The sequence below is a fragment of the Mus pahari genome, chromosome 6 (genome assembly GCF_900095145.1).
Source record: "Mus pahari chromosome 6, PAHARI_EIJ_v1.1, whole genome shotgun sequence".
Taxonomy (NCBI): Eukaryota; Metazoa; Chordata; class Mammalia; order Rodentia; family Muridae; genus Mus; species Mus pahari.
Window position 1 is genome coordinate 53,756,445 of NC_034595.1, and position 25,208 is coordinate 53,781,652.

Here is a 25,208-nt window from a genome sequence, read left to right on the forward strand (position 1 = left end):
ATCTTTCTCTTATGATAAAATGCACATGACATACAGTTGTCCCTTTGTGTCGTTTAGAATACATAACTTATTTCTTTTCATATACTTTCAATCCCTTGAATAAACACCACCATCTAAATTCAGGATTTTCCATCATCAGAAAAAAGGGCCTCTGTTATTCAATTCTCCTCATCTCCTTCCAGCCAGCCCCATCAACATTACTCTGATTTCTATGTTGCTGAATTTGCCTTTGCTGGGTATTTTCTATCAATAACATTGCATAATAGGTGATGATGTTCTGTTGCAGTGAATTAGTTAATCTGTTTTGGCTCCCAGTGGGTCTCATGCATGCTGCCCAAGAGGTCTCTGGATTCCTGAATGAAAAATGTACACATGCCAGCTGACTGATATGCCTTGACTAGCTCAGTGACTGGGCATTTCTAACCCTCCCCATGGCTAGCATTCATTTCCCTCTGGTATTCCTGGCTTATCATCTTCTAAAATCTGTATTTTATCTTTGCTGCTCTGTTACATTTTTGGGCAGACCCAGCCCCCATAGGGCTGCACTCCTTTCTTACCCACATTGTAGGATGCTTTCTCTCCTGCAGCAATTTTTTTTTTTGGCTATTTTATTTATTTACATTTCAAATGTTACCCCTTTCCCAATCCTCCCCCCAGAAAGCCCCTCCCATCCCCCTCCTCCTGTTTCTATGAGTGTGTGCCCCCNCCCACCCACCCACCCATTCCTGCCTCCCTGCTCTTGCATTTCCCTACACTGGGGCATCGAGCCTTCACAGGCCCAAAGGTCTCTTTTCTCATTAATCCCAACAAGGCCATCCTCTACTACATATACGGCTGGAGCTGTGGGTCACTCCATGTGTACTCCTTGGTTGGTGGTTTAGACCCTGGGAGCTCTGGTTAGTTGATATTGTTGTTCTTCCTATGGGGTTGCAAACCCCTTCAGCCCCTTCAGTTCTTTCTCTAACTCCTTCTCCCTCTGAGTCATGGCAATTCTCCTCTTCCTCCACCTTCTCCCCATCCCTTGTCCACATAATCTAAAATCCCCGCCTGCATCTTCTGCTCAGCCATTGGCTGTATGGAATCCTTTATTATCAATTGAAGCCAGTTGGGGGCAGAGACCCTTGGGTCTAGAATCGTGGCTTTGGGAGCCAAATTAAGACAAAGCATTAGAATCAATTTCCAACCATGTTCTATGTGTATCTGCCTTCAGACATCAAAATGTTTTAAGGTCTACGTTATAACAGATATCAGCACTTAATTCCTTTTCAAGGCTGAATAGTATTCTATTCTATAGATATACCACATTTCATCTGCTCATAGAAAAATATTTCATTTTTATTTTACTTAATAATATAAACTAAATGATGAGACATGTGTTTAGAGGTTAAAGGTTTTTATAAAATGCAACATCTCTGGGCAAGCCAGGATAGGAGAAATGGCGTTCATTCGGAGCCTATGACTTACAGCTGCACTTCCATCTATAGATTCAGAATTTAACTGCCACAACATTACTTAAGCCAACCCTCAAGCTCATTGCCTGAAGAGAAAATGCCAACAACATTTTCATGTCTGTAAGATGGGCTAGTGAAATGGCTCAGTGCTAAGAGTGAGCAATAACGAGGACCGAAGTTCGAATCCCCAGCACCCATGTGAAAAAGCAAGCTTGCCTGTAATCCCAGCATTAGGGGGTGAAGACAGGCAGATACTGGGAGCTCTGTGGCTAGTTAGCCTTGCTGAAATGTCATTGTTCCAGATCAGTGAGAGACCTAGTCTTAAGACAATCAAGTAGAAGGCCATAGAAGGAGACACTTGATATCCTCTTCTGGCCTCTGCTTATACACTCATGGCACATGGATCCATTCACTAATTTGTATACAATACACACACTCACACACAAACACATACACACAAAATTTAAAGAGTGTTTGTAAGACTTAAAAAAAAAAAAGGTTTACTTATTTATTTTATGCATGAGTCCTCTCTCTGCATGTACACCTGTCTGCCAGGAAAGGGCGTCAGATCTCATCATAGATGATTGTGAGCCACTATGTAGTTGCTGAGAATTGAACTCAGGACTTCTGGAAGAGCAGCCAATGCTCTTAACCACTGAGCCATCTCTCCAGCCCCTTGTTAGACATTTTAAAGAGATAACATATGCAGCTGGTACCTGGCCTATAGAGCGGCCCTCAGTGACAGTTTTTGCTTAGTTGCCCTGGAGTTTTGCGTGAGCACCACCAATTCCTGTATCCATTGCTCAGTTTAACTATTCAGGAGCATCATACTCAGAGTTGTCTAGATTGAGATAAGCTTCTAACATCTTTTAATGGTCTCTCTTTAATGTTGTCTCTTCAGAATTTGACTGGCTTGTCTCAGGACACCAGAGGAAAGAAACAGGAGTTAAGTCAGATAAGGGCACTAGCCAGCTCACCACAGCTCAGCCAAGACATCAGTTCTGGGGCTCCCCATAAAAGTGGCCTTGATTCCACAGATTAAGAACCCTTCTCACCCTGAATCTTCACAGCAGAGAAATCCGCTTGCTGTGGACCTCAGCACCTGAGAGGGGGAATTTTTTTTTTAACTGAAACCAAATGTAACTTTTGCTTTCCTATTCTTAATATAGTTGACCAGAACCCATGCCTACACCCAAAACAGTCCTAACTAGAAAAATGACTTTAAATCTGCCATGGCACTATGAAGTCAGACTTGGAAAGTCATTAGTTTCTTTTTAAATTTTTCACATTGTTCATTCATTTTTATGTGTATGGGTATGGAAGCATGCGTGCTTCCATACATGTGTGGAGGTCAGAGGACTGCTTGTGGGAGCTAGTTCTTTCCTTCCACCATGTGGGTCCCAGGGAATCAAATTCAGTTATTAAGATCAGTGGCAAACTTCTTTACCCTCTGAGCCATCTTGCTTACCCAGTGTTTCTTGAGCTTATTACAGTATGACACAAAATGTCTTTACCTTGCTATTCTGATAATATCCTTGATAATCATTTCTCCTTTCTATGATTGTGGGGGCTGGGTGGGGAGCTGCAGTCAGTTTTATTCTATCTTAACATGAGTTTGGGGGAGGGAACTTGTAGTGCCAGGTTAAGGCCTCTACCCACTGAGCCATCTCAATGACTTATTCCTCCTAGGAGACTTTTCCAAAATATTTTTTGGAAAGTTCTCAGAAGGCATGACTGACTGTACCTCATGCTTAGCAGAGGTGTTATAATTGTCTCTGCTTGGATCTTTAACAGATCCGGGAACATACAATAGCTCACACCTTGCATTCTGTTGCTCTAATCAAAGTACGCCTTGCACGTTCCTCATCTCCTCAAGTCTTGTGCTTGTCATGTAGACAACTTTATTAATGCTTAATTAACAATTTGACTTTTTTTTTCCTGACATGTCACGTATTTGTGTGTTCCTTTTTATGTTCTATGTGTACGTGTATTCCGTGTGTTAGAAACATGACTTTCAGTGACACAAGAACCCCAGAGGGTTTTGTGAGAGTGTGTGTGCGATTCTTCTGCCTCTTACTGTTGCTTGCTTTGGTCTAAACTGAAGGCTGGAAGCCCAAAGAGAACAGAGGTAGCAGTGAGCTCTGCAGCCAGGAGTGATGCTCTACAGATTCTGTGCCCCACAATTCTGGGTCTGATGCACTTTTTCCTGGAAAACAGATAACTGGGACATTCATAACCTAGTGCACATTGGCTGTTCTCCAGATGTGTTGGTCCAAGGCTCGACAGTCTTGTTGCTAATACAGCATTACCTGGAACCCGAAAGCTGTGGTCTTTCTTGGACTGTTCTGGAGGACATGCTGTCTCTAGCAGGGAGAGTTACCAATAGAAAGAACTTGAAAATACAAGGTACCAATGGTTTTATTATGTGGTCCTAAAGTCATCAGTAGTGATTCGGGAGTAAAGCAGTCATTGTGAACCTCGAGCTAAACTGGAAGCAGCAAGAAGCTGAAACCTAGGGTAAATGGTTAGAAGAAAACCAATGATTATGTAACCAGAGCATTCATCCCTATGGGGGAATAAGACAGAATAGAGAAGGACGAGAGATTTTTTTTTTAAAGAGAATTGCAAATGGGATGGGATGGGGGCAAGCATTCCTAAATATTATGAATCGTTTGAAATGTCAGTCAGCTCCCCTGTAAACTCATCATGTGAAGAGTAATGGAGAATAGTTTTGTGTGGGAAATGGTTTTTAAAAAGAGCATTGACATTTTAAAGACCTAAACACCTTAAATAGAATGACTATTAAATGCAAAAATCGAGCTGCACAAAGACATTTTGGGAACTATATTTGAGAAGTATCCTTAGAGACAACTAATGTGACTCAGAGAGTCTTGGCTGACTCACAAGTCTTGAGAAAGATATCAAATACCTGATTCAGTGGTTGTGCTTTGTACCAAACAAAAAAGTTTCAGTAATCCCCCTGTCTCAGTCTCCCAACTGCTGAGAATATAGGGCTAAGTCACTATGCCCAGCCAGATCAGGTTTGTCTTTTAAAAGTTCCTATCTCTCAATACAGCTTTCCCCAAGGCTCCGATTGTGTGACCACTTGCTATCATAAAATAGCACTTGCTGACATAGAAAGGTCAGCTGCATGTATACCTGTGGTGCATGTAGGAGATAGGAAGGCTCAACTGGTCCTTGTTGGAGTAAGAATGGAGCCCAAACTGTGGTCCATTCACAAGGATTAAAGAAGGGAGACTTCATCCACTCTAAAAGATGGGCAGTCAGATGGGAATGGGGTGGGCATACAGGCTAACCAGACAGTCTGGAATCTAGGCTGGGAGGCGGGAGCTCACAGTCACCAGAGAATCTGGAATTTCGGATGAGTGGCACCACTAATGTACGATTCACACAAGAGCTTCACTAAGACTGGTATAGGTCCTATCGGCACGCGGTATTGGGGCCCGACCTCCAAGGATGAATTGCAGTTCTGATCACTGACAAAATAAACAGTGAGTTTCAACCAGAGATGAGGATGCTGCAGAAGAGATGCTGGAGTTGCAGTGTTGGGTGTGTCCAGAAAATAGTTAATATCCCAGCTTGGCCATGATTCTGAAGATGAGAGAGGAATATGGAGTGAGAGATGGGGAGCAGGGTGTGCATAGCTCTTCTAGTATGGCTCATGTTCTCTGCATTTCAGGACCCACCCTGGAAATGGCTATTCTAAGTCTGTGACTCCACTTCTTGGCAAAGTCTTGATCTTACTGATGGATGACAGTAATCTAAGAAAAGCCTGCGATCTTTCCCAGGCACAGCATCCTTGGGCACAGCATCCTTCTGTTGCTTAGGAGTCTAAGAACCTCCCTCCCGGGGGCTCACAAACACCTGTTGGAACCTCAACAATGAATCACACTCCCACATTCACGCGCATATGCATATGCTGACACTACTCCATGCAAAGTTAAGAGCTATGTGGCACCTTCCCTTATTCTCTTTAGTACTGGGGATTGAACCCCTAGGGCCTGGCCTGTGCCAGGCAAGTGCTCAGCCACTGAGCCTTGTCCCTAGTACCCCAGTCTTTTTTTTTTTTTTCTTTACTTTTTTTTTTTTTTTAAATCTTTGAGACAAAAGAAATCGAAAAGTTGCCCAAACTGATCTTAAACTTAGTCTGTAGCAAAGAAGGGGCCCTGGGTTAGAAACGCCCCAGCCTCAGGGGCGCTAGAGCAGTGTTCACTGTACCAGGTCTGGCTGCACCTTCCCTGATACATTCGCCTCGTCTGCTGATTGTTTTCTGATCATTTGCTGGTTTTTTTTTTTTTTGCCACAGGACTGAAAAAACGTACAAGGAAGGCCTTTGGAATACGGAAGAAAGAAAAAGACACTGACTCTACGTACGTACCTTAGAGTTTGCCCCTCTGGGCTTCAGTCTAAGTCACGGACGTTGATGTTTAACGAGTGCCCCAAAGGCTCTTCTGATAGCATATGCTCATTTGTTTGGTTTTCTGGGCTTTCCCCATTTCTGGGTCAACTGCCACTGTTCATCATAGATACTTAGATTTGTGCCTTTAAAAGGTAGACATTTTTTCATCACGGGCTCAATTTTTTTGTATCATGTATTTCTCATATCTAATCTGTTACTTCCGAGCAGAGGGGCAGAAAATGTGATTATTACATTTGTAGAAGTAAAAAGGAAAAACGAAAAAACACCCAGTTACACTTCTAGAGTTATCTGTATGAGATCCCAAGAGAACAACATAATACCTATGTAGGCAGATTCACCCTAACATGACCCCTAGATGATACCCCAAAGCTCTTATTTGAGATCCTAAGACTGGGTAGGCAGAACCGTATGGACAGGAAGCTCAATTCATTTCACTGCCAGTAAGAAACCAATGCCAAAACAAATATAGGCTTGCTTTGATGTAGCTAAGTGATCCTGCCCAAGAAATTGGATTCCCTGTGTCCCCCGGGAGAGTAGACCCTGAGGAGTGTTAAGCAGCATAACACGTTCACTTGGTTCTTATTTAACCATATGGAGCGTTCATTTTGATGCTGGCCCTGACACGAATTTTAGTAACATCGTCCCTGGCCGGGAGCATGGACTCTCGGTCTAGCTCAGTGAGAGGAGAATAGCAGCAAGCAGCCAGAGCTGGCTGTAAGGAGGTGAACGTGCAGGTCTGCGAGGGCCTGCCGCTCTGAGATTCCATTCCATTCCATCAGAATGGACTCCAGCAGAATCCTTCACCCAGCGTACATGAAAAAGAACAATAGAGAAAAATCACAGCTATGTGTGAAGAGGTGAACACAATCCATTAGTTTCGTCTTCAAGCCTTTAATTTTCACTTTAATTCAATATAAATCTTGTCATAGGACAGTTAGCATTTTCTTGTGTCCTTCCATGCAAGAATATAAAATTTAGTCAATAAAGTATTACACAAATTAAAACTCTTTCCTGCATCTAGAGGCACCGTGTAAAGTGCCTAGTGGGCTCCTTCATATTTAATAAGCATCAGCTGTGACTGCTCTTCTGAGTGGTGTAAACTGGTAGTGATGAGTTAGCTCCTCGTGAGCAATTCATATGGAATTTCAGAGAAAGTTGAAGGTAAGAAAGTCCACATTTGGCCTGATGCTTCCTGGCAGGAGGATATTGAGTCCAGCTTTCTAAAGGATGAGGGACTTTCTTTTACACAAACAGAATGAAAAAAAGCAAAAGCAGAGAGGTGGGAAAGGTAGCGGGCATCAGGACAGGGCCAGTGTCACACATTGGCTCGTTACAGTTCACGCTTCCTCTTTTGGTAAATATTTCTTGGAAATTATATTTACTGTGGTCCTGAAGCAATTTCTAAATGATTAAGTTAGGAATGTTTTTTTTTTTCCTGAGCATCTAATACTTTATAATGCTTCTTGATAAGTTTGCCATTTTCTAAATATTAAGCATCAAAATAAAATACATCCCTTACTCTCCCTTGGATACCTGTCTGTGTTCTTGCCCCAGCTCAGTCAGGAGTCTTCAGACCTTGGAAATCATGCATTTACTTGGCCTCAGTTTCCTTACCTGTGACAGTGAGCTTTCTATGAGGTGAAGTCCATGTCCCCTAGAAGGCCGCACACTGAGCTGTCGCCACACCCGCCAACATCTCCTATGTGCCTTGTGTTGAGAGAATTTCCAAAGAGCATCACAGCAGAAGACAAACATGCTGCTGTGAAGGCCCCTCTGGAAGTAGACCAGGGATCTGGGGTGTCTGAGAAAGGCTAAAAAGATTTGTTAAAAAATCACACACATGCACACGGGGGCGGGGGGGAGAGTGGCAAAGAGAAGGAGAGGGAGAAGAAAAGAGAGAGGGAGAGAGAGAAAGAGAGAGGGGGAGGGGAGCTAAATGAGCCCCAGGGCAAGCTCCACTAATTTGCATGTAGCCAAAGCACTTCTTCCACATTGCCAAGTCTATTAAAAAGTAAGTTATTCCTCATGACTTTGCCTCGGATGTCCAGTGTCTCTCTGAGGTCTTCTAATGAGGCATTACTTTATAAAGTCTCAAGCGCCTTTACTTCTCATGAGTACAGAGTTACAGGAGAGCAAATTAATAACCTGGCTCCCCCCCCCCCCAACAGCGATGGCTAAAGCACAGACTGTCTTGGGGAAGCTTTTGTTTTCATGAACCCCTGTTCTCTAATTGAATCACAGATCATACTTGGAAAAGGAACCATCCACACAAAAGGGTTCCTAGACCACTCTGGCAGTGCGCTGTCCCTCCAGCTTTAGATAATCCTTATGTTAGCCTCCAATCCGTGAGACCTTGTTGATGCCCAGCCTTTTTCAGAATTGTTGCAACCTGCTTAGGGTTGCTAGGCAACGCTAGGGTCGCAGCCAGCATCAACTTCAACTGATTGAACCTCCTCAGAGAGAGTGGGGCAAAAACCAGAGCTTCCTGATTTGATCATCATTAGAAAGGCTGATGGAGAGAGGAAGGGAGGGAGGGCCTTGCTAAGTGGCAGAATATGTGACTGCCCTGTTATCCTTCATTTTCACATAATTCAATAAGGTCAGTAACAATACCTCACTTCTAGAGATGAGACATCAGTGCCAGCAGGGGTTAGCGAGTTGCAGAAGGCCATGATGTAAGCAAGGCTGAGAACAGAACCCTGCTCTAGAAAAGATGAGAAAGATCTGTAACCCAGACAATTAAAGAGAAATGGCAACAGTTCCAGGAAACCAACATTTAAAATTAGAGGCCACACAAAGATGGTGAATAATGAGGTTTAAAATAGAATGTATCCAATATAAAGTATCTCATTAAGAAGAAAACTTAGTAAAATGAAGTACAGGTCTAAGGCTTGATTGATTCTCTTATGGAATGCAATATAAATTTGGCATTGTGTAGAAAATGGTGAATTCTGAAAGTGAAAGAACAGAGGAATGTCAGAAACTCACAGAGGGCAGCTGGAGAGTGTGCACAAAAGAAAAGAAAGGCAGTATATAGAAAGAAGCAAGAGCCAATGAGATCCACAGAACCCTCCGACTGGAAGCAGCCTGAAGCAGCCACCATGGAGAACTGCTTTGAGTCACCAGCGGGAGCCTAAAGCACTGCAAGCGGCTGTCCTGGAGAATGTGTGGAAGGCCATAGATGAGCAGCAGCATGGGAACACAAGAACTGTGCTGACCCAGGCCCGGTCCTGCCCAGCCCGTGAATGCATTTTCAGACTGTGTGGGTCAAGGCCAGGAACCCCAAGGGAAAAGAATGTCCAGCAGCATAGGTAAACAAACACGAGCCTGCCAGGGCCTCCTAAACACCAACTGCCTGAATGGAAAGCAGGCATCCGAAGCACACCGGAAGGAGGTAGGATTAGCTGGCTTGCAGTCCCCCATTAGGGCAGTCCAACAGAAAGCTGTGTCCAGCACCAACACTCACTCGCAAGGGAGGACATCCCCACCTTAGAGACAGCTACAAGAAAAAAACTAACAAAGAAATGGGGGCAGCCATGTGATCCCGCCTAAGAAAAGTGCAAGCTAATGGTATACTTCCCGGTTCACTTTATTTCTCCTTGTTATTTTAATTCACACCTTTTCATCTCTATTACATAGTTCCTTTTGGTCTGGATCTTGCTGGAACAGGGTTTTACATCTCTTTTCCTGAGTCTTTTCCTTTGTAGTTTCTCTTATTAGTCCTCACACTTCTAACTCACATACTGGGCCTCTCCCATAGCTCACATCGCTCCCTGAAAAATCTTTCCTCCTTCTCCTTCTCCTCCTCCTCCTCTTCTTCCTCCTCCTTCCTCCTCTTCCTTCTCCTCTTCTTCTCTTTTTCTTCCTCCTCCTTCTCTTTTTTGTTTTTTGTAGAGGGAGAGGGTTGCTTGTTTGTTTTTCCAGACAGGGAATTTCTGTGTAGCCTTGATTGTCCTGGAACTCACTCTGTAGGCCAAGCTGGCCTCAAACTCACAGAGCTCCACCTGCCTCTACCTCCCAAGAGTTGGCATTAAAGACATGCATCATCAACACCAGCCCCTTTTACTTCTTAACTATTAGTTCATACAGCTCTAAAACACTGTAAACTGCATTTTTTTTTCTTAAAGTAGCCTGGTGTCCCTGACTCTGATCTGAACCCTACTGGGGACACAAGTTTTTGGTTGGTTGGTTTTGTTTGTTTCGTTTTTATTCTGTATGTATAACAAGATTGCCATAAATCGCCATGTTTGTATATGTAGTTTGCTTCACCCAAAAAATTGTAATGAGGGAGAAATCCAAGCAAAAACCATTAGATCAGAAGACTCCCGTAAATTACATCAAACAAAAAAGTGAAAAGAAAGGACAAATTAAAACCTGGAGTTCATAAAGATCCCAATAAATGTACAAAAAAAAAAAAAAAAAATCAAGAAAACAGAAACCACATGGAAAATCAGGCTACTCTAGTACTTTTACAAGCTCAGAACTCAAAAACAGCAGCACCATCTTGTAGCTAGAATGCCAGAAGACTTCAGACTCTTGCTGTTAAACATAGAGGCCTCATCCAGTAGATAAGTAAAAAAAAAAAAAAAAAAAAAAAAAAAAAAAAGAAAGTGAGCTTAGGACCTACGTGAGAAAGTAAGCCAAGGTAATGATGGTGAGTGGTGTGGAAGAAATCTTCAGAAACACGGAGGAAGTCAGATTTTGAAGAAAAAAGGAAACAAAAAAGAAACGTTGGAAATAAGAGTCATCAACAAACAAGGATGCGTGGAAGAAAGCTTACCAAGTTTGGAGAAGGAGATCAGTCATATGAGAAGGAAAGTAAATGAATAAATATGACCAAGTCTTCCAAAGACTGGCCCATGTTCAAGAGACAAAAGGCATAGACAATCTAGTCCATGAGGTTAAAGCAGAAAATTTCACTAGAGAAGTGGGCATATGAACAATAGGAATGTAGAATACTGTCTTAGTCAGGGTTTTCAATTCCTACACAAAACATCGTGACCATGAAGCAAGTTGGGGAGGAAAGGGTTTATTCCGCTTACATTTCCACACCGCTGTTCACCACCAAAGGAAGACAGGACTGGAACTCAAGTAGGTCAGGAAGCAGGAGCTGATGCAGAGGCTATGGAGGGATGTTACTTCTGGCTTGCTTCCCCTTGCTTGTTCAGCTTGCTCTCTTATAGAACCCGAGACTACCAGTCCAGGGATGGCACCGCCCACAATGGGCCTTACCCCCTTGATCACTCACTAATCCACAAAGGCAAACACAACAAACTCATGCCAGATCGTTTAAAAACCAGGGATGCATGGAATATGCTTCAAGCCCCAACAGGAAGTAACTGCCAAAGAGTCTGCTATATTTAGCAGAGCAGTCTTTTAAAACTGATGGAGAACTTAGGGCATTTCCAAACAAGCACCGTTAAGGCAATTCATGGCAACCACACCAGCACTGAAGGAAACACTCACAAGACTGTGATACAAAGGGTGGGAAAAAAATCATCCCAACCACAGGAGCACAGGAAAGAATGTTGATGGTGATGGTGATGATGATGATGATGATGATGATGATGATGATAGAAATAGAGGGAAGTGGGGACCCTCTGTGATCACACAGTAGCCCCTTATCCTTACTGGGGAGAAAGAAAAGAACACCTAATACTCCAACAAACCAGAAAAATAGCCAACAGCACAAGAGGAATTACTAGAGATTGCTCTGTAATGACTTTAATGTAAATGGCATCAACTTAGCTGACCAGGGCTGGAGAAATGGCTCAGCAGTTAAGGATCTGGAAAACAACCACATGGAGATCCACGACCATTTGTAACTCCAGTTCTAGGAGGTTCAATAATGTCATCTGGTTTCCACAGGCACCAGGCATGCACAAGGTACATAGACATGCAACCAAAATGCCCATACTCATGAAATAAAAATACCTCAGTCTTTCCGAAATAAAACTAGGCTCTACATTCTAGTTCTTGCTAATAGTGTAACACCTTTAAATTCCTTACTAAAAGTGTTACACTACTAAAACCATGTTCCCATGTAACAGTGACTACCTTCTCGCTTCCCTCTCTCCGTATTAGTGGCATTGCAAAAATGGCCATGACCAGAACAATTTACAGGAGACTTTACTTGAGCTTATGGTTCTAAAGAATTAGTGTACATGCTGGCAGAACAAAGGTAGCAGGAGGAGGAACCAGCGTACTTCCATCTTGAACCAAAAGCAGGAAACAGAGAGGGTACTAGGAATAGTGTAAACCCCAAAGCCCCGCCCTCAGTGACGTACTTCCTCCAGCAAGACCACGCCTCCTGAGCCTACCCCAACAGTTCTGCTAAGTATTCAATCTGAGACTATGAGGAGGCGTGTCATTTAAACCACTACACCTTCCCTCGCTTAGCCAGTACAGTTTCCACCTGTAGCAAGAAAAATAACTTGCTTTCACTGTATTACACACAGTGTGGCTGGAAGTGGGTAGTTTGTGTTCCCGATCAAGAAATGTCAATGGATAAGAAAAGAAAGTAAAATCAACACTTGAATGCTTAACATCTGTCAGGAACTAGAATTTGTTCACTCTTTGTGCTATCAGGTTGGATAAGGAGTTCAAGATGACAGAATTTAGAAATGGCAAGATCTGAACCTCCAGGTTCATTTACTCTGAAGCCCTTGCGCATCGCAGCAGGTCACCATCACAGAACCGCTACCCTAGGATTCAGCAGCAGAGGGCGCCACTTAGCACAATTTCAACCTCCATTTCCTGTCCTATATTTGAAAGGGACGGTACAGATGCTCAAACGGGTTGGAAACTACCACAAAAGCTTTAACTTCATAAAAGACAATTCAGAGTCACTCACAGGAGAAAGTTAAAGGAGCACACACCTGTCAGTTTCCATGTTTTATGATAGATCTAAGTGAAGCCAGCAAGAATGAGGCAAGGGGACAGGAGAGCTAGCTCAGCCGCTACGAGCAAATACTGCTCGTGCAGACTCATGCAGACGACCCAGTTTAGCTCCCAGCACTAATGGCAGGTGGCTCACAACTATCTGTAACTCCAACTCCGGGGGAGCTGACACACTCTCTGGCCTCTCTGGGCACTCGCACTCACACGTGCACGTGCACGTGCCCGCACACAGTCATACCCATATACACAGAATTTAAAATAAAATAAGTCCTTGCAGAAAGAACGGTCCAGACTCATGAATTGTGTGGAACAAGCTCCGTCACTGCCAATGCGTGCCTTTGGACTTCAGTTCCTTTTGGGAATATCGATCGCTGCCTGACACACGTGTCCACCTCACACTCAGATGTCACGCAGCGTGATGGGTTGTTTGTTTCCTTCCTTAGTGAGGTTTGCAGGGCACTGGGAATACACAGGGGATGCAGGTAATGACTAATGGTTCTTTAGTCACTGCAGCCAGAGGGATTCTTTTTCATAACTGCTATCAATTTCTTTCTCTTGCAGAGGCTCGCCAGACAGAGATGGAATGGTAAGTATTAAAACGACCATTTTTAGTGAGCTTGCACCGCAATATCCGCTATGCTTAAATTTCTGCAAGACCAGCTACCCTCTCTGCTTCCTCTTTTTCTCCTTTCTTCTCCTTCTCTTCCTTCTCCTTCTTCTTTCCTCCTCGTTTCAAAAAGTCAACTATTTTAATTCTCTCTAGTAAATGTGCATGAGATATACATGTGGTCTTCGTCAAGTTAGAATTTATATATTGCACTTCCCTAAAACTCAGCCCCAGAGCACACAAGCAAACTAGCCAGGGAGATAGCAAGTCAAAAGATAAAAAAAAATAATAATAAAATATAAATTTAAAAACAGCTGGATGGTTGGTACAGGGGCTGTTCCCATCTCCAGTTCAGTGACTTAAAGCTCATTATGTGAGAATGTTCTTCTCCAATGGCACCACGGTCATAAAGGAGCAGCTTCCCCATAAAACTGAAGGAAACTTTTCCCTTGAGTAGCTGGGCTGCAAATACATTTTCTATATTAAATTCAGAAATAGGGAACAGTCTTAAAACTACTTATGCCTGAATTTTACAGCCAGAAGGAGCAAAAATGTATCCACTGGGCTTCAATTTAACAGAAAGTGACTCCTAGGAGGCTGCCAGATTTCTTGGTTTTTAAAGAGGTCTGGGATATGCCAGCTTAGACATCAGACTTAACGGGAGTCTGCTCTAGCTCCCAAAATGACTTCCTTCCCCATCTAATCAGATGCCTATTCAGAGAGTTCAAAAGAACAGCTGTTACTCGGGGGAAATGGACACACATTAAGCTCCCCGGGCCAGAATAAGAACTAAAATAAACCTGGCAATTAAAATATATATATATTTAAAAACTGCTCTTTACAATAGTCTACCTAATGGGGTGCTTGAAGCCACCGCAGGAGTTTTTCTCCTACTTCTGGATTAAGAGTTTTCAGCTTTGGGGTGCCTTTTGCATTCATGTGATCTTGCTATGAAATGTTCTTTTTAAGAAATAGAATGAAATTGATCAGACTTCGGGTACCTCTATAATCAAGGCTCTATTCAGCAGGGGAAAAAAAAGGCCCAGAAGACCCAGCTTCTCCTCACCTCTTGCTTCTGGCTCAGAGCCCTCTCCTTAACTCTGTCTCAGGTACTCTCTGCTTCTGTGTCTTCTCTCTGCTTCCAGCTTGCTCCTCTCCCCGGGTCCTCTGTCCTCCCGTCTATGCCTCTACCAGGCTCTGTCACCTCCAGTGCCCTTGTTGAGTTGATGCTCCTGGCTTCTCTCACTCTCCCACTCTCTTAGTCTTGTCTTTTTTTTTCTCCTCCTCCACCCCCCTCGCCTACCCCCCTCCCAGTCCCTCCTGCTCATCATCTCTGAGGTCCCATGGCTAACTCACTAGTCTCTGCTCTCTAAGGAGCCCAGTTTACATATCTGCTGGGATATGTACCATGGCAGCTGATGTTGAAGATGCCCATGAACATGTGTTGCAGGCATGGGCACGATGCCATCCAGATCTCCCTGAGTTCTCTTTACATCATCCCAAGTCCTGTAAAATCATTTATTAGCAGTTTGTGTCCTCCCTGTTGTTAGTTAGAAATGCCATAAATAAAAATGCTCATAAGAAGAAGGAATTATTTAATTTTATTTTTTCCAGAAATAAAACAACCCTATTCTAGAAAAGGCCACCTTCAGAAAAAGTGCATTTTCTCTGAAAAAGGAGGTTCGCCTTTATAGATCACTGGAAATTATAATTTAGCTATAAGCTCTATTGGAAAATGTTCAAATTTCTCCCAAACACTTGACCACCAAATTCGGAGGCCTGGTGTGGGCTAGCGTAGATATGTCTAATATTAATCTGTAGACATCTCAGCCTGAACTTCTAAACTCAAAATGATTTTCTAAGCCCTTGAATCTGTGGGCTGAAACCACTTTGACATGATTGAGACAGCTTCCAGAGCCGCTGATTGCTTGTTCAAGGCCGAGAGCTGGCGGTGATTGTACTCTCACAAGTGAGATTCACTACGGGTGAGCTGAGCTTGTAAACAAGTCGGAAACCGAAGAGTCCAAGCCGAAGCTTCGATATGGCCATGTTTAGATTGTTTCTCAGACTCCTATGGAGCCCATCACTGATGAGGCTGCATGGCAGGGCTGCATGGTGTGAAGGTGGGTGTGTCTTGCTGCTCACTGGCTGAGTGTATGCCCATCCATCCTTGGCAGAGCTGTTTGTCACAACGTCTAGACCTCAGGGAGCTGTGTGTGACAACACGTTCTAACCCAGAGACAAACTCTAATTGCTGCAGAGTAACTGCAACTTTCCCTAAGGGGTTCTAATTCTCAACACTGCACTGGGGTACCAGGGTCAGAGTCCCCTGGCTGTGAGATCTGCTCTGCTTGTCTCTAAACTTGCAGGCAGGAAAGGGCACAGTTCTGGAATTGCCCTCTGTGAGCCCTGTCACTCTTTGTTGACCTTTCGAAAGGCTTTGTTTGATGGGGGGGGGGGGTGCTAGGTTTTACGTTCACAGATTAGAAATGCAATCAGAAACTGCCCAGTTCCTTTCTGCATTGTCTTGGTGTCTATTCTCTATTCATGGGCTAAGTGCCATCTGAATGAGGATCCAAATGGCCCCTGGTGCCCCAGCCCATCTCCCTCCTTCCCACTTCCTCTCTTGGCTTAGCCAAACTGGCCTGCTGAATAGAGCCTCATTATGGGCCCCAAAGTCCGCTCTCTGCTTACAGAACCCTGCCACGATTGGTGGGCTGAACAATTTGGTCTAGAGGTTGTCTCTTCTGTGATATGTTTGCTGACTCCGTGTGATTCTTTATGTGTCTTGAAGAACAAACAGATCCTTTAACAACTTTTTTCTACATGAAAACAATCAATTCCAGCAGCCCAGCCCACACGAGCCACCCTACCATAGCAAAGCAGAGTGTGCGCGGGAAGGAGGGAAGAAAGCTTCGGTAAGGACACAGACTTCAGCTTCACATTTCCGAGGGGTTGTAGAAACAGTGAGGGAAATCCCCACTTCAACTCTGGAAAGTACAGTATCCCTATTCAGTCGACAAGGTAACTCCAGATGACTTCTTGACTAGCCAGGTCCAGGTTTTAAATCAACCATTCAAACATGGCATGCTGATGTCTGAGGATTCTGTTAAGAGAATAATCAAGACTAAAGATTTGCGTTGTCTTTGGTCTTAGGCAAAGGGCAAGGGTTTAAACTTTCCAGGTTTTTTTTTTTTTTTAAAAGAATCTGGTATCTGTAAAGATGATTTTGACTATATAGTACAAATATCAATCTGCAATTCGAGTTAGATTGCACTTGGTAAAATAAATACGAACTCTGTTATCAATAATATCAGGAGTTTGGCAGGATCCTGTCCTGTGGAAACCAGTAATCTTGACCAAGAAATCTGGAGTCAAAGATGCTGATCCTGGGCCAAGCTATGCATTGACTACAGTTGTGTAGCTCTAGGAGGCTATTTAAAATTCAGTCCCTTGGTCACACACACCATGTTTCAAATACTGTATAGCCCTCCTATCTAGCGGGTACATACAGAGCAGCATGGAGAGTGTTTTCATGTTTACAGGGAACGTCATTGGAGAGTGATGTCTTGTGAGATTCCTTACAAAGTGACTTAAGTCTATTTAGGAGGAGAGATGATAACATTTGACAGTATATCACATATTTTTAAGATCACTGTATTACTGTAAGCTGACCTCACCAAAAAGGGGGGAGGGGCATTCACAGTCGAAACATGTAACTGTTGAGTGCTCAACTGAGAGAAATCATTACTATAGTTATTGATCTAACTCGATGGTTCTCAGACTTCCTAATGCTGCAACCCTTTAATACAGTTCTTCGTGTTGGTGAACCCCACCCCCCACCCCAACCATAAGGCTATTTTCTAAGCCATAACTACAGTTTTGCTACTGTTATGAATCCTAATGTAAATATGTAATGTGCGGGCTATCTGATATTTAAACCCTGAGACAGTGTCGTCTGACACCTAGGGGGTTGTGACCCACAAGATGAGAACTACAGTTCTAGCTGCTCACATTATCCAAAGTTAAATGCCTATGAAAACAAAATGACTATGCCCATGGGTATCAGTCACCTTTAGACACAGTCAAATACTCAGGTTATGAAAATTATGCTAAAGTTTTAGAAAAGAGAAAAGGGAAAAAAAAAAACAAAAGTGCATATGACTCGGACTCCAAGATGAAAAATAGCCATCATTTAGGTGCTGCCATCAACCTTAGGTCCGACTGTCCAGTCATGGTTCTTCACTGCATCCCTCCCCGCTTTGATGTCTTCCACTGAAAACTGATACATCTGCTAGCTTTGAGCTATGCCATGTTTAAAAACAAGAGTTACTTTCCCTTGTGCCTAACCAGAAAAATCCCAGTGAATACCTGGCTTACCTTGTTCACTGGAGAAACAAACAAACACACACAAAAAATTTTTGCAATAAATGTATGAGAGCAAATTACCAATTCCTCTACTAAAGTGTGTGTGTGTGTGTGTGTGTGTGCACGTGTGTACACGTGCATGTGTGTGCATGTGTGTGCATGTGAGTTTGCATGTATGTGAATGTGTGTGTACATGTGTGTGTGATGTGTGTGCATGTGTGTTTGGTGTGTGTTTGTACATGTGTGTTTGCATGTGTGTGTGCATGTGTGTGGTGTGTGTGCATATATGTGTGCATGTGTGTGTGGTATGTGTGTGCATGTGTGTGTGCATGTGTGTGTGCATGTGTGTGCAGTGCTGAATATCTTACCAAAACAATGTACTGTTATGATGTGTTGTTTGAATTTGGTATTTGTTTTTAATATTGCTATAAGAGAAAAAGAAATCCCTTAGATTTTTGTTTTCCTTTGTCTCAATCTTCCATTGGTTTCCATAGAAACAAGGGAACATTTACTAGGCCCAAATCTAGACATTTAGTAAATTCTTTATGCAAGTGTTAAATATATGTTGTCAAGAAAAAATATATAGTAACACATGCATATACATATGTTATATACATATAGCTTATTTATATGATCTTGTAGAGTATCTTGAATTTAGGGAGATTTAATTGCAGAGAATAATAACAGAGAAGAAAGCTGTAGAATTAGACAAACTTTGAAGTCTTTAATTTATCTAATTTCTTTGAGTTTATACTAGCACTCCTTTGTATGAAGGAACCATTAAAAAGCGAAAGGCAGACTGGTGGCAGGGTTACACTGGTGACGGTATCCATGGACTTGTGTCTCTGGAGTCAGTTTGGCTTATTTGATTCCCTATTAGTATGTCCAATTTTGTGCTGAGGTTAGTTATCATATATGCTCTCTTAGGAGGAGTGGAAGCATCTTACAGTAAAACCATATACAGTCAAATTGGTAAAGCAGAAACTATAGATACGAAAATTGCAAGGTCTTTTCCCCAGAGAGTATTGACACCTAAAGTTCACCAAGTTCTCATAATGCACACAGGCAGAGCTAGCGGCAGGATTTTAAAGGCCTTTGACAAATTGAGCAAACTGCCCCTGAATGTCAAACATCACAAAGGCAGTTCTGTGGGAAGAGTGAAATGATGTCTGCATACAAGTAATCTTTGTACGGAATAGGAAAAAGAGCAACCAGCACAGACCCCACATAGCTGGATGCAAGGCTTGGTGAACTCTCTTTGCAAGGATAGTCTGTAGCAAGTGGAAGCACACCACTTACACCTGTGCACTCTACCCCTCGCTGAGTCGCACACAGCCTGTTCTTAGAGAGCCCAATCAACTTCAGTAAATGTTAATGGTTGGTGACAGTTCTCCTGGGTTTTCTAGAAATCCTCTGTACATAGGTGAAAAGCTTCCTCGGCTTGTCCACTCGGATAGTTACCAGCAACAAGTAAAGCTAGAGGCCTTACTTGTGATTGCAAAATGAGAGGCCCTGTCCTCAAGCCCGTACATTACCATATGTGTTGCTCTGAGGTCTGCCTTTGCTCAATGACTTAGCATTGCTTTGTGTGCTAAATGCAAGAATGTTATTGAATGGACCCTTCATCTCTAACCTTATTTGTGCTTTTGTCAAAAAAAAAAAAAAAGAAAAAGAAAAAGAAAAGATAGAGAAGCTTATTATTTTCCTCTTGGGGGGTACCACCTCCTTGGTCGAGTACTTATGTTCGTGTGTCACAATTGTGAGCCAAAATAAAACTTAGATAATCGAGACAAAACCATGCTGCCTTCCCATCTTGCAACAGTGTGTGTTCATGGAAGCACAGAATGCATGAAAGGAGAAACTCGCCCTTGATCTTCAAATTATATTTTAGTAATTTGATGAGAAGGGCCATTTGGAAAGAGTAGCCACGCAATTTTCAATGAGTAGGAGCTGAACGAACTAATCTAAAGCTGATCTCATTTGTTTTTTACCAATTGAGTCATGGTGAAAATAATTCCGCAGTTAGTGACTCAGCTGAATACTCTGAGCATATAGGAACTATTTTATGTCAGCAGCACAGAAGCCAAAGGTTTTTGTTTTATATCCATATGATTTTAATCCTCAAGATACAGAGAATTAAATCATAGTGTAAACCCTACACTATGTTCGTCAGTGATTGAATAAACCTTCAATGCTAACTATAGCTAATTTGCAGTCTTGTGAAATATGTGTGTAGGCTTCTCGTTCAGTGCTGTGGCAGCTCCATTTACCGCCCAGTTACACCAGTGTCCTTCTTACCATAAGATGCTCTAATCTGTCTTTTGATAGCTCATACTAAGTTATCTTACAGATAAGAGTTAAGTGTTTTTTGTTTATATTTTTTTTCATTTAAATGTCTCCCTCCTAATTTATTTTTCAAATTTATTACAGAAGAAAAGCAATGGGGCACCAAATGGATTTTATGCAGAAATTGATTGGGAAAGATATGTAAGTATAAGAATATTTTTCTTTATATACAACTTTAAAATGAATTGAAGCACTTAGGTACATAACGGGACATAGAAATTGGTAGAAGGCTGTAGGCTTCCCTAGGAAATGCCTGTCTTGCTTAGGATGGATGGACGTTCACAGCACTAGAGTCTATCAAACCTGGCTTCAAGACCTAGCCTCTCCGAGTACCAGCTATGTGTGTGGGAGTATGGTCAATAGGTACAGCAGTTACCTGGCGCCTTTGTTGTTAGGACTCTGAGCTAATTGCTTGCACTTTCCAGGAATATGCTAAGCCCACAGTTGTATTCAGACATACTTTTCCTCGTATTAAATCTAGGTAGCTCCCTTTCTAAGCAGCTTCGAATGTAGAGGCAAAGAAGCTAACTACTGAGCCTGGGATATGTGATGAAAACTATATGGTACGAACTTTTCCCAGGGCAAGCGATAAGACGGTTGATTCTCAGGGACTGAAGGTAGAGTCCCGGCTGAGATCTAAGCGTTCCCCATAATTCTTAGTACCATTACCACACAGGTCACTAACCAAAACATAGCAGCCTGTTCATCCAACCTACCCTCAGATTTCTAATGGTATAGAACATGTAAATCACTTTTGCATCAGAGATCTCTCACTGCTGCCTCGCCAAGCCCAACTTCAGCAGGGCTCTGTCTTTCCTTCATCAGCTGAGGATTCAGTCTCAAAGCACATGGAGTCAAGAAGAAAGTCAGACTCATGCTGACACATCATGTGGTTACACTGTTGCCTTTTTACATATTGAGCTCCTTCTTGCCAAGTAGGGGTTGTCATGTTATTCAGTGAGACTGTGCCACACATTTATAATGGGAGCAAAGATGTGATATATGAACCCCAATATGCACACTGCCTTTTATCTTCTCCAGCTTTCCCCTAAAAGTATTAACTCTCTGCTGTTAGATTCATCTGGCAGTCAGACTCCCAGGACTGGAGGATAGAAACCTTAAAATCTTCTTGAAACTCCCCTCCTCTTTTCCTTCCATCACTGAGAACTGACAACCAGTTCATCTAGATGGCCTTGGTTCTTCCTATCCCATCACCAAAACTTGAGCTACAGTCTTAGCAAGCGTGTCTTGAGTTGGCACACATCTTTTAAATGAGTCATCCTTCCTCCTGCCACCAGTCTCCTTACCATTCTGTCCCCAACATGTTCTACTGTAACTAAGAACTTCAGCAGCCCTAGTAAGCCAAAGTTTCCGCTCTAGTGCACAGTCGCCTGTGGTCTGTGGCCCAGCCCCCCCACGCCCACCCCACTGTACAGCGAAATCTCCAGCCATGCTGCTCTGGATACCTAGACCTTCAGCATCTGAGTCACACAGTGTCTGCTCCTGCCATAGTTGTCTCAACCCAGGCTCTTCCCACCAATGTGGAGAAACCCCACGCCCCAGCACTACCCTCTCTATGTACGTTGAAAGGCTCCAGCAGCACCCCTTAACAATAGACAACTAGTCTATTGTTATCCCCTCATTTTTAATACCTAACATTGCTATATTGTGCTATTTTCTCTATAATTTTTTTTTCTCCAAGAATATGTTTTAATTTCCCTTAGGGCAAATAGTTTGCATTTCAATCAACAGAGTGACTTAGCACAGTCTGTGGCTTGTAGGAAAGGCCTGGTAAGAGTGCTTTCTTCTGTGGGTCGTACATTGGGGTCCTTCTAATATCCTTGAATAAAGATTTAAACGCAGACTGCTTAGCATTTACTTCCAAATGCTAAATCCTCAACCCCTTAAACTAAGAGGCTTGTCTATATTTTTGAGTAGAAGATTCTAGAAGGAAAACAATTCCTCAGTCATTTTGGAATAATAATCGCTTCACATGCATTTATACCTTATTTTTTGAGAATGTGAAGAGGAGTGCTGTAATGACATAATTTACCCTCGTTCTAGCCTCCAGCTCCTCACACACCTCAACTTCCTCTCAATTACTGAATAATCATTCTTTATTACTGTTACATATATGTGTGTATAGACGTATGCATGCAATATGTATATGTATGTCATTTGTGTCTTACAGAACTCACCTGAGCTAGATGAAGAAGGTTACAGCATCAGACCTGAAGAACCAGGCTATATCCTTCCTTTTTAAATGTGTTAAATTGTCTGAGGAGCCAGTAAGCTGAATTCAGGTCTCACAAAAGTGGCAAAATAACCAAAGCTCCTATACTTAGTCTCAGAGATGAATAACTCTCCCTGAGGACAGCCTGGTGGCTGACAAGCATGGATGTGCCCTCATCTAGTCGAGGAAGAGAGATACAGTGATGGGTGGAGGAAATGTGCTGCAGGACAGTCTGCACACTGTGACCCCAGATGACCTGCTGCACCCTCATATGGCCAGTGTCATGAACAGTGAGCAGCAGAGAGCTTTAGTGCCCTCTTCTTTCAGCTCTTCCCTGAAAGACTCAAGCACCCTCGACTTATTCTACCCAACTCCAGAACCCTGAAGACTCTTCAGAGGTGTCCCTTAAAGTCGCCGTCCCATGTCTGGAGATGAGCAATCTCCTGAGTTCTTATCTGTGAGCTAGGTGTGATACACAAAGTTCAACACACACACACACACACACACACACACACACACACAAATGTAGGATTTTTGACCAGTGCTCCCCAGAGTTCATAGTCCTTGGTAAGCTTCCGAGGAGAGTGAACTTAACCTTTTCCTCCCTCAATGTTGTTGGTTTTGCTTTGTTTCCCTGCCTCCTGAGGTTACTTTTGCTTTGTTGATGGGTGGTCGCCCTGTTCTTGCCCTCACCCGTACCGCCCAGCAGAAGAAAGAGCTAAGTGTCTTTAACTGTGTTCTACCTACCAAAGGAAAGCACTTTTATTCTTCAAGTGAATCTGAAGAGGAAGAAGAGTCACACAAGAAATTCAACATCAAGATTAAACCCTTGCAATCTAAGGACGTCCTGAAGAACGCAGCGACTGTAGACGAGCTGAAGGCTTCAATAGGCAACATCGCACTTTCCCCTTCGCCTGTGGTGAGTGGAGTCTTCATGTTAAGCTTTGGTCAGGTGAGGCAGAGAGCTATGTTCTGCCACATGTGCTAAGAATGACATGTGTCCAATCTGATGAACTCTGCAGCCCCTGATTAACCTGCTCTTCAAACCAGCAAAGGCACATGAAACTGTGTTTTCTTTTATTTTCTAATAAGAATCAAACAACGAAAAATAACAAAAAGACCTTCCAAACTTACCAATGATGGAAAATTTTATATATTCACATAAATTTCACTAGCCATTTCTGTCTTCATGAAAATATACAAAAGCTAAGAAAATTACTTTTAAAACAGACTTCCCCTTGGGATGCTCCAAAATCATAGTAAATAAATAAAATCTCACTAGATTTCTAAAACTCCCATTCTTCATTATTTTATCCTCAAATCATTTTAAATACTCTTGGCATTGAGGCACCCCACATAGAGTTCTTGCCTTGTTTATATTATTCTTACTGGTCTTCTCCCACAATCTGGGCTCCCATTCCCCACTCCTGACTACTTAATTTCTTTAGTTGCTGAGTCTGAGTGCTAATATTTCAAGTATTTTCTCCCTGGGGTTTGAAAAATGCCAACATTATTTTCTAAGAATAGCTGTGAGCACAGATGCAGGCTCCCTAAGGAGATTCTCTTGGCTTCTCAAGGGAGCGTCCCCCTCAACAGCTTAGTTAATAAATGCCACTTTCTAGGGGCTTCTAGAAATATCCCAAGTAATCTTTTTAAAACAATTGTAATTGTTTATCCTTTGAGAATAAACTTTTGTCTTCCCAGGATTAAAGAAAAAAAAATCAAAAAACTTAGATTGTTGGCTGGGTGGTGGTGGTGGCTCACACCTTTGATCCCAGTACTTGGGAGGCAGAGGCAGGCAGATTTCTGAGTTGGAGGCCAGCCTGGTCTACAAAGTGAGTTCCAGGACACCCAGGCCTATACAGAGAAACCCTGCTCGGAAAAAAAAAAAAAAAAAAAAAAACTTAGATTGTTGTGCTTACAATGGCATTGATTCCATCTGTCTGTAAAAATTATGATTGCTAATAGTAACCCAGTCATCGCAGATGGACTTTGCAGTAATTTTTCATCATAAATTCACCTGCTACCTTAATCAAAGCATGAAATACCATTTCTTTCTCATCTGCAATGGAAGGTATGGATTTTAACTCACATCCCAGCCTAGGAAGCACTGTGACCGGCCTACCCCCTGACTTCATTTTCATGGTTCAGTCAATACCTTTCTTCTCACCTTTCACTTCTTGAGTCATTGTTTGTTTGCTTATTTTAAGAAAATCTTCTTCAATGGCAGAAACAAGTTTATATCCACTTCTCGGTGGGACATGATAAATTGAGTGGGTATTCGGAAATCGCATGGGGAGATGGAAGAAGGCAAGTCCACCCAATTAAAAGGATGACTGTGTGGGAAAGTGGACTTTCTATTCAGGTCCCAGAAATGTAGCTAAAAGCCCACTGAATCTAGGCAAGGTGGGATCCACTGTGTCGAAATGAATGTATGCCCAAATCACTTGGTGCATTTTCTTCCAACCCGATATGCTACTGAGGCACAGCAAGAACAGTGCCTGGAAGCTGGAAGCTTCCTCAGAATCTATCTGTAAGGTAAGCCGCTGCCAGCAGGTGGTTAAGCCTGAGGAGATGAGAAAGGACACATGGAAACAAGGTAGATGAACATACTCTGAGACTACAGCAGGAAAGCTGCTGACACTCACCACAGCCTGGGCGGCTGCTCTCTGGTCCCACTCTGATTTGTTCCCTCTACTGGGAATCTTTCTTTCACTAGAGTCACTCCCTCATATTTCTAATTTTGATATGCAGAATAGGGATGAGTTCTTGACACTCTTTTGGGGGACAGGTGAGCACAGGCACAGCACATTCTGAGTGCACATACGTGTATACACACACACACACACACACACACACACA

The 25,208-nt window shown here is 42.8% G+C and overlaps 1 protein-coding gene across 14 annotated transcripts in view; it reads left to right on the top strand.

Moving 5' to 3' along the window:
* Positions 1 to 25,208, top strand: part of Sgip1 (SH3 domain GRB2 like endophilin interacting protein 1) — a 213,435-nt gene that overhangs the window by 91,380 nt on the left and 96,847 nt on the right. For 5 of the 14 annotated variants that reach the window (XM_021199555.2, XM_029540377.1, XM_029540376.1 and 2 more), the window contains 7 exons: positions 5,779 to 5,842; positions 13,354 to 13,378; positions 14,425 to 14,508; positions 16,246 to 16,317; positions 20,198 to 20,254; positions 22,305 to 22,359; positions 23,090 to 23,265. In XM_021199555.2, the coding sequence (XP_021055214.1) occupies positions 5,779 to 5,842; positions 13,354 to 13,378; positions 14,425 to 14,508; positions 16,246 to 16,317; positions 20,198 to 20,254; positions 22,305 to 22,359; positions 23,090 to 23,265 (533 nt within the window). The remainder of the gene's footprint in view (positions 1 to 5,778; positions 5,843 to 13,353; positions 13,379 to 14,424; positions 14,509 to 16,245; positions 16,318 to 20,197; positions 20,255 to 22,304; positions 22,360 to 23,089; positions 23,266 to 25,208) is intronic. The other 9 variants (XM_021199559.2, XM_021199561.2, XM_029540378.1 and 6 more) reach the window with 4 other exon arrangements.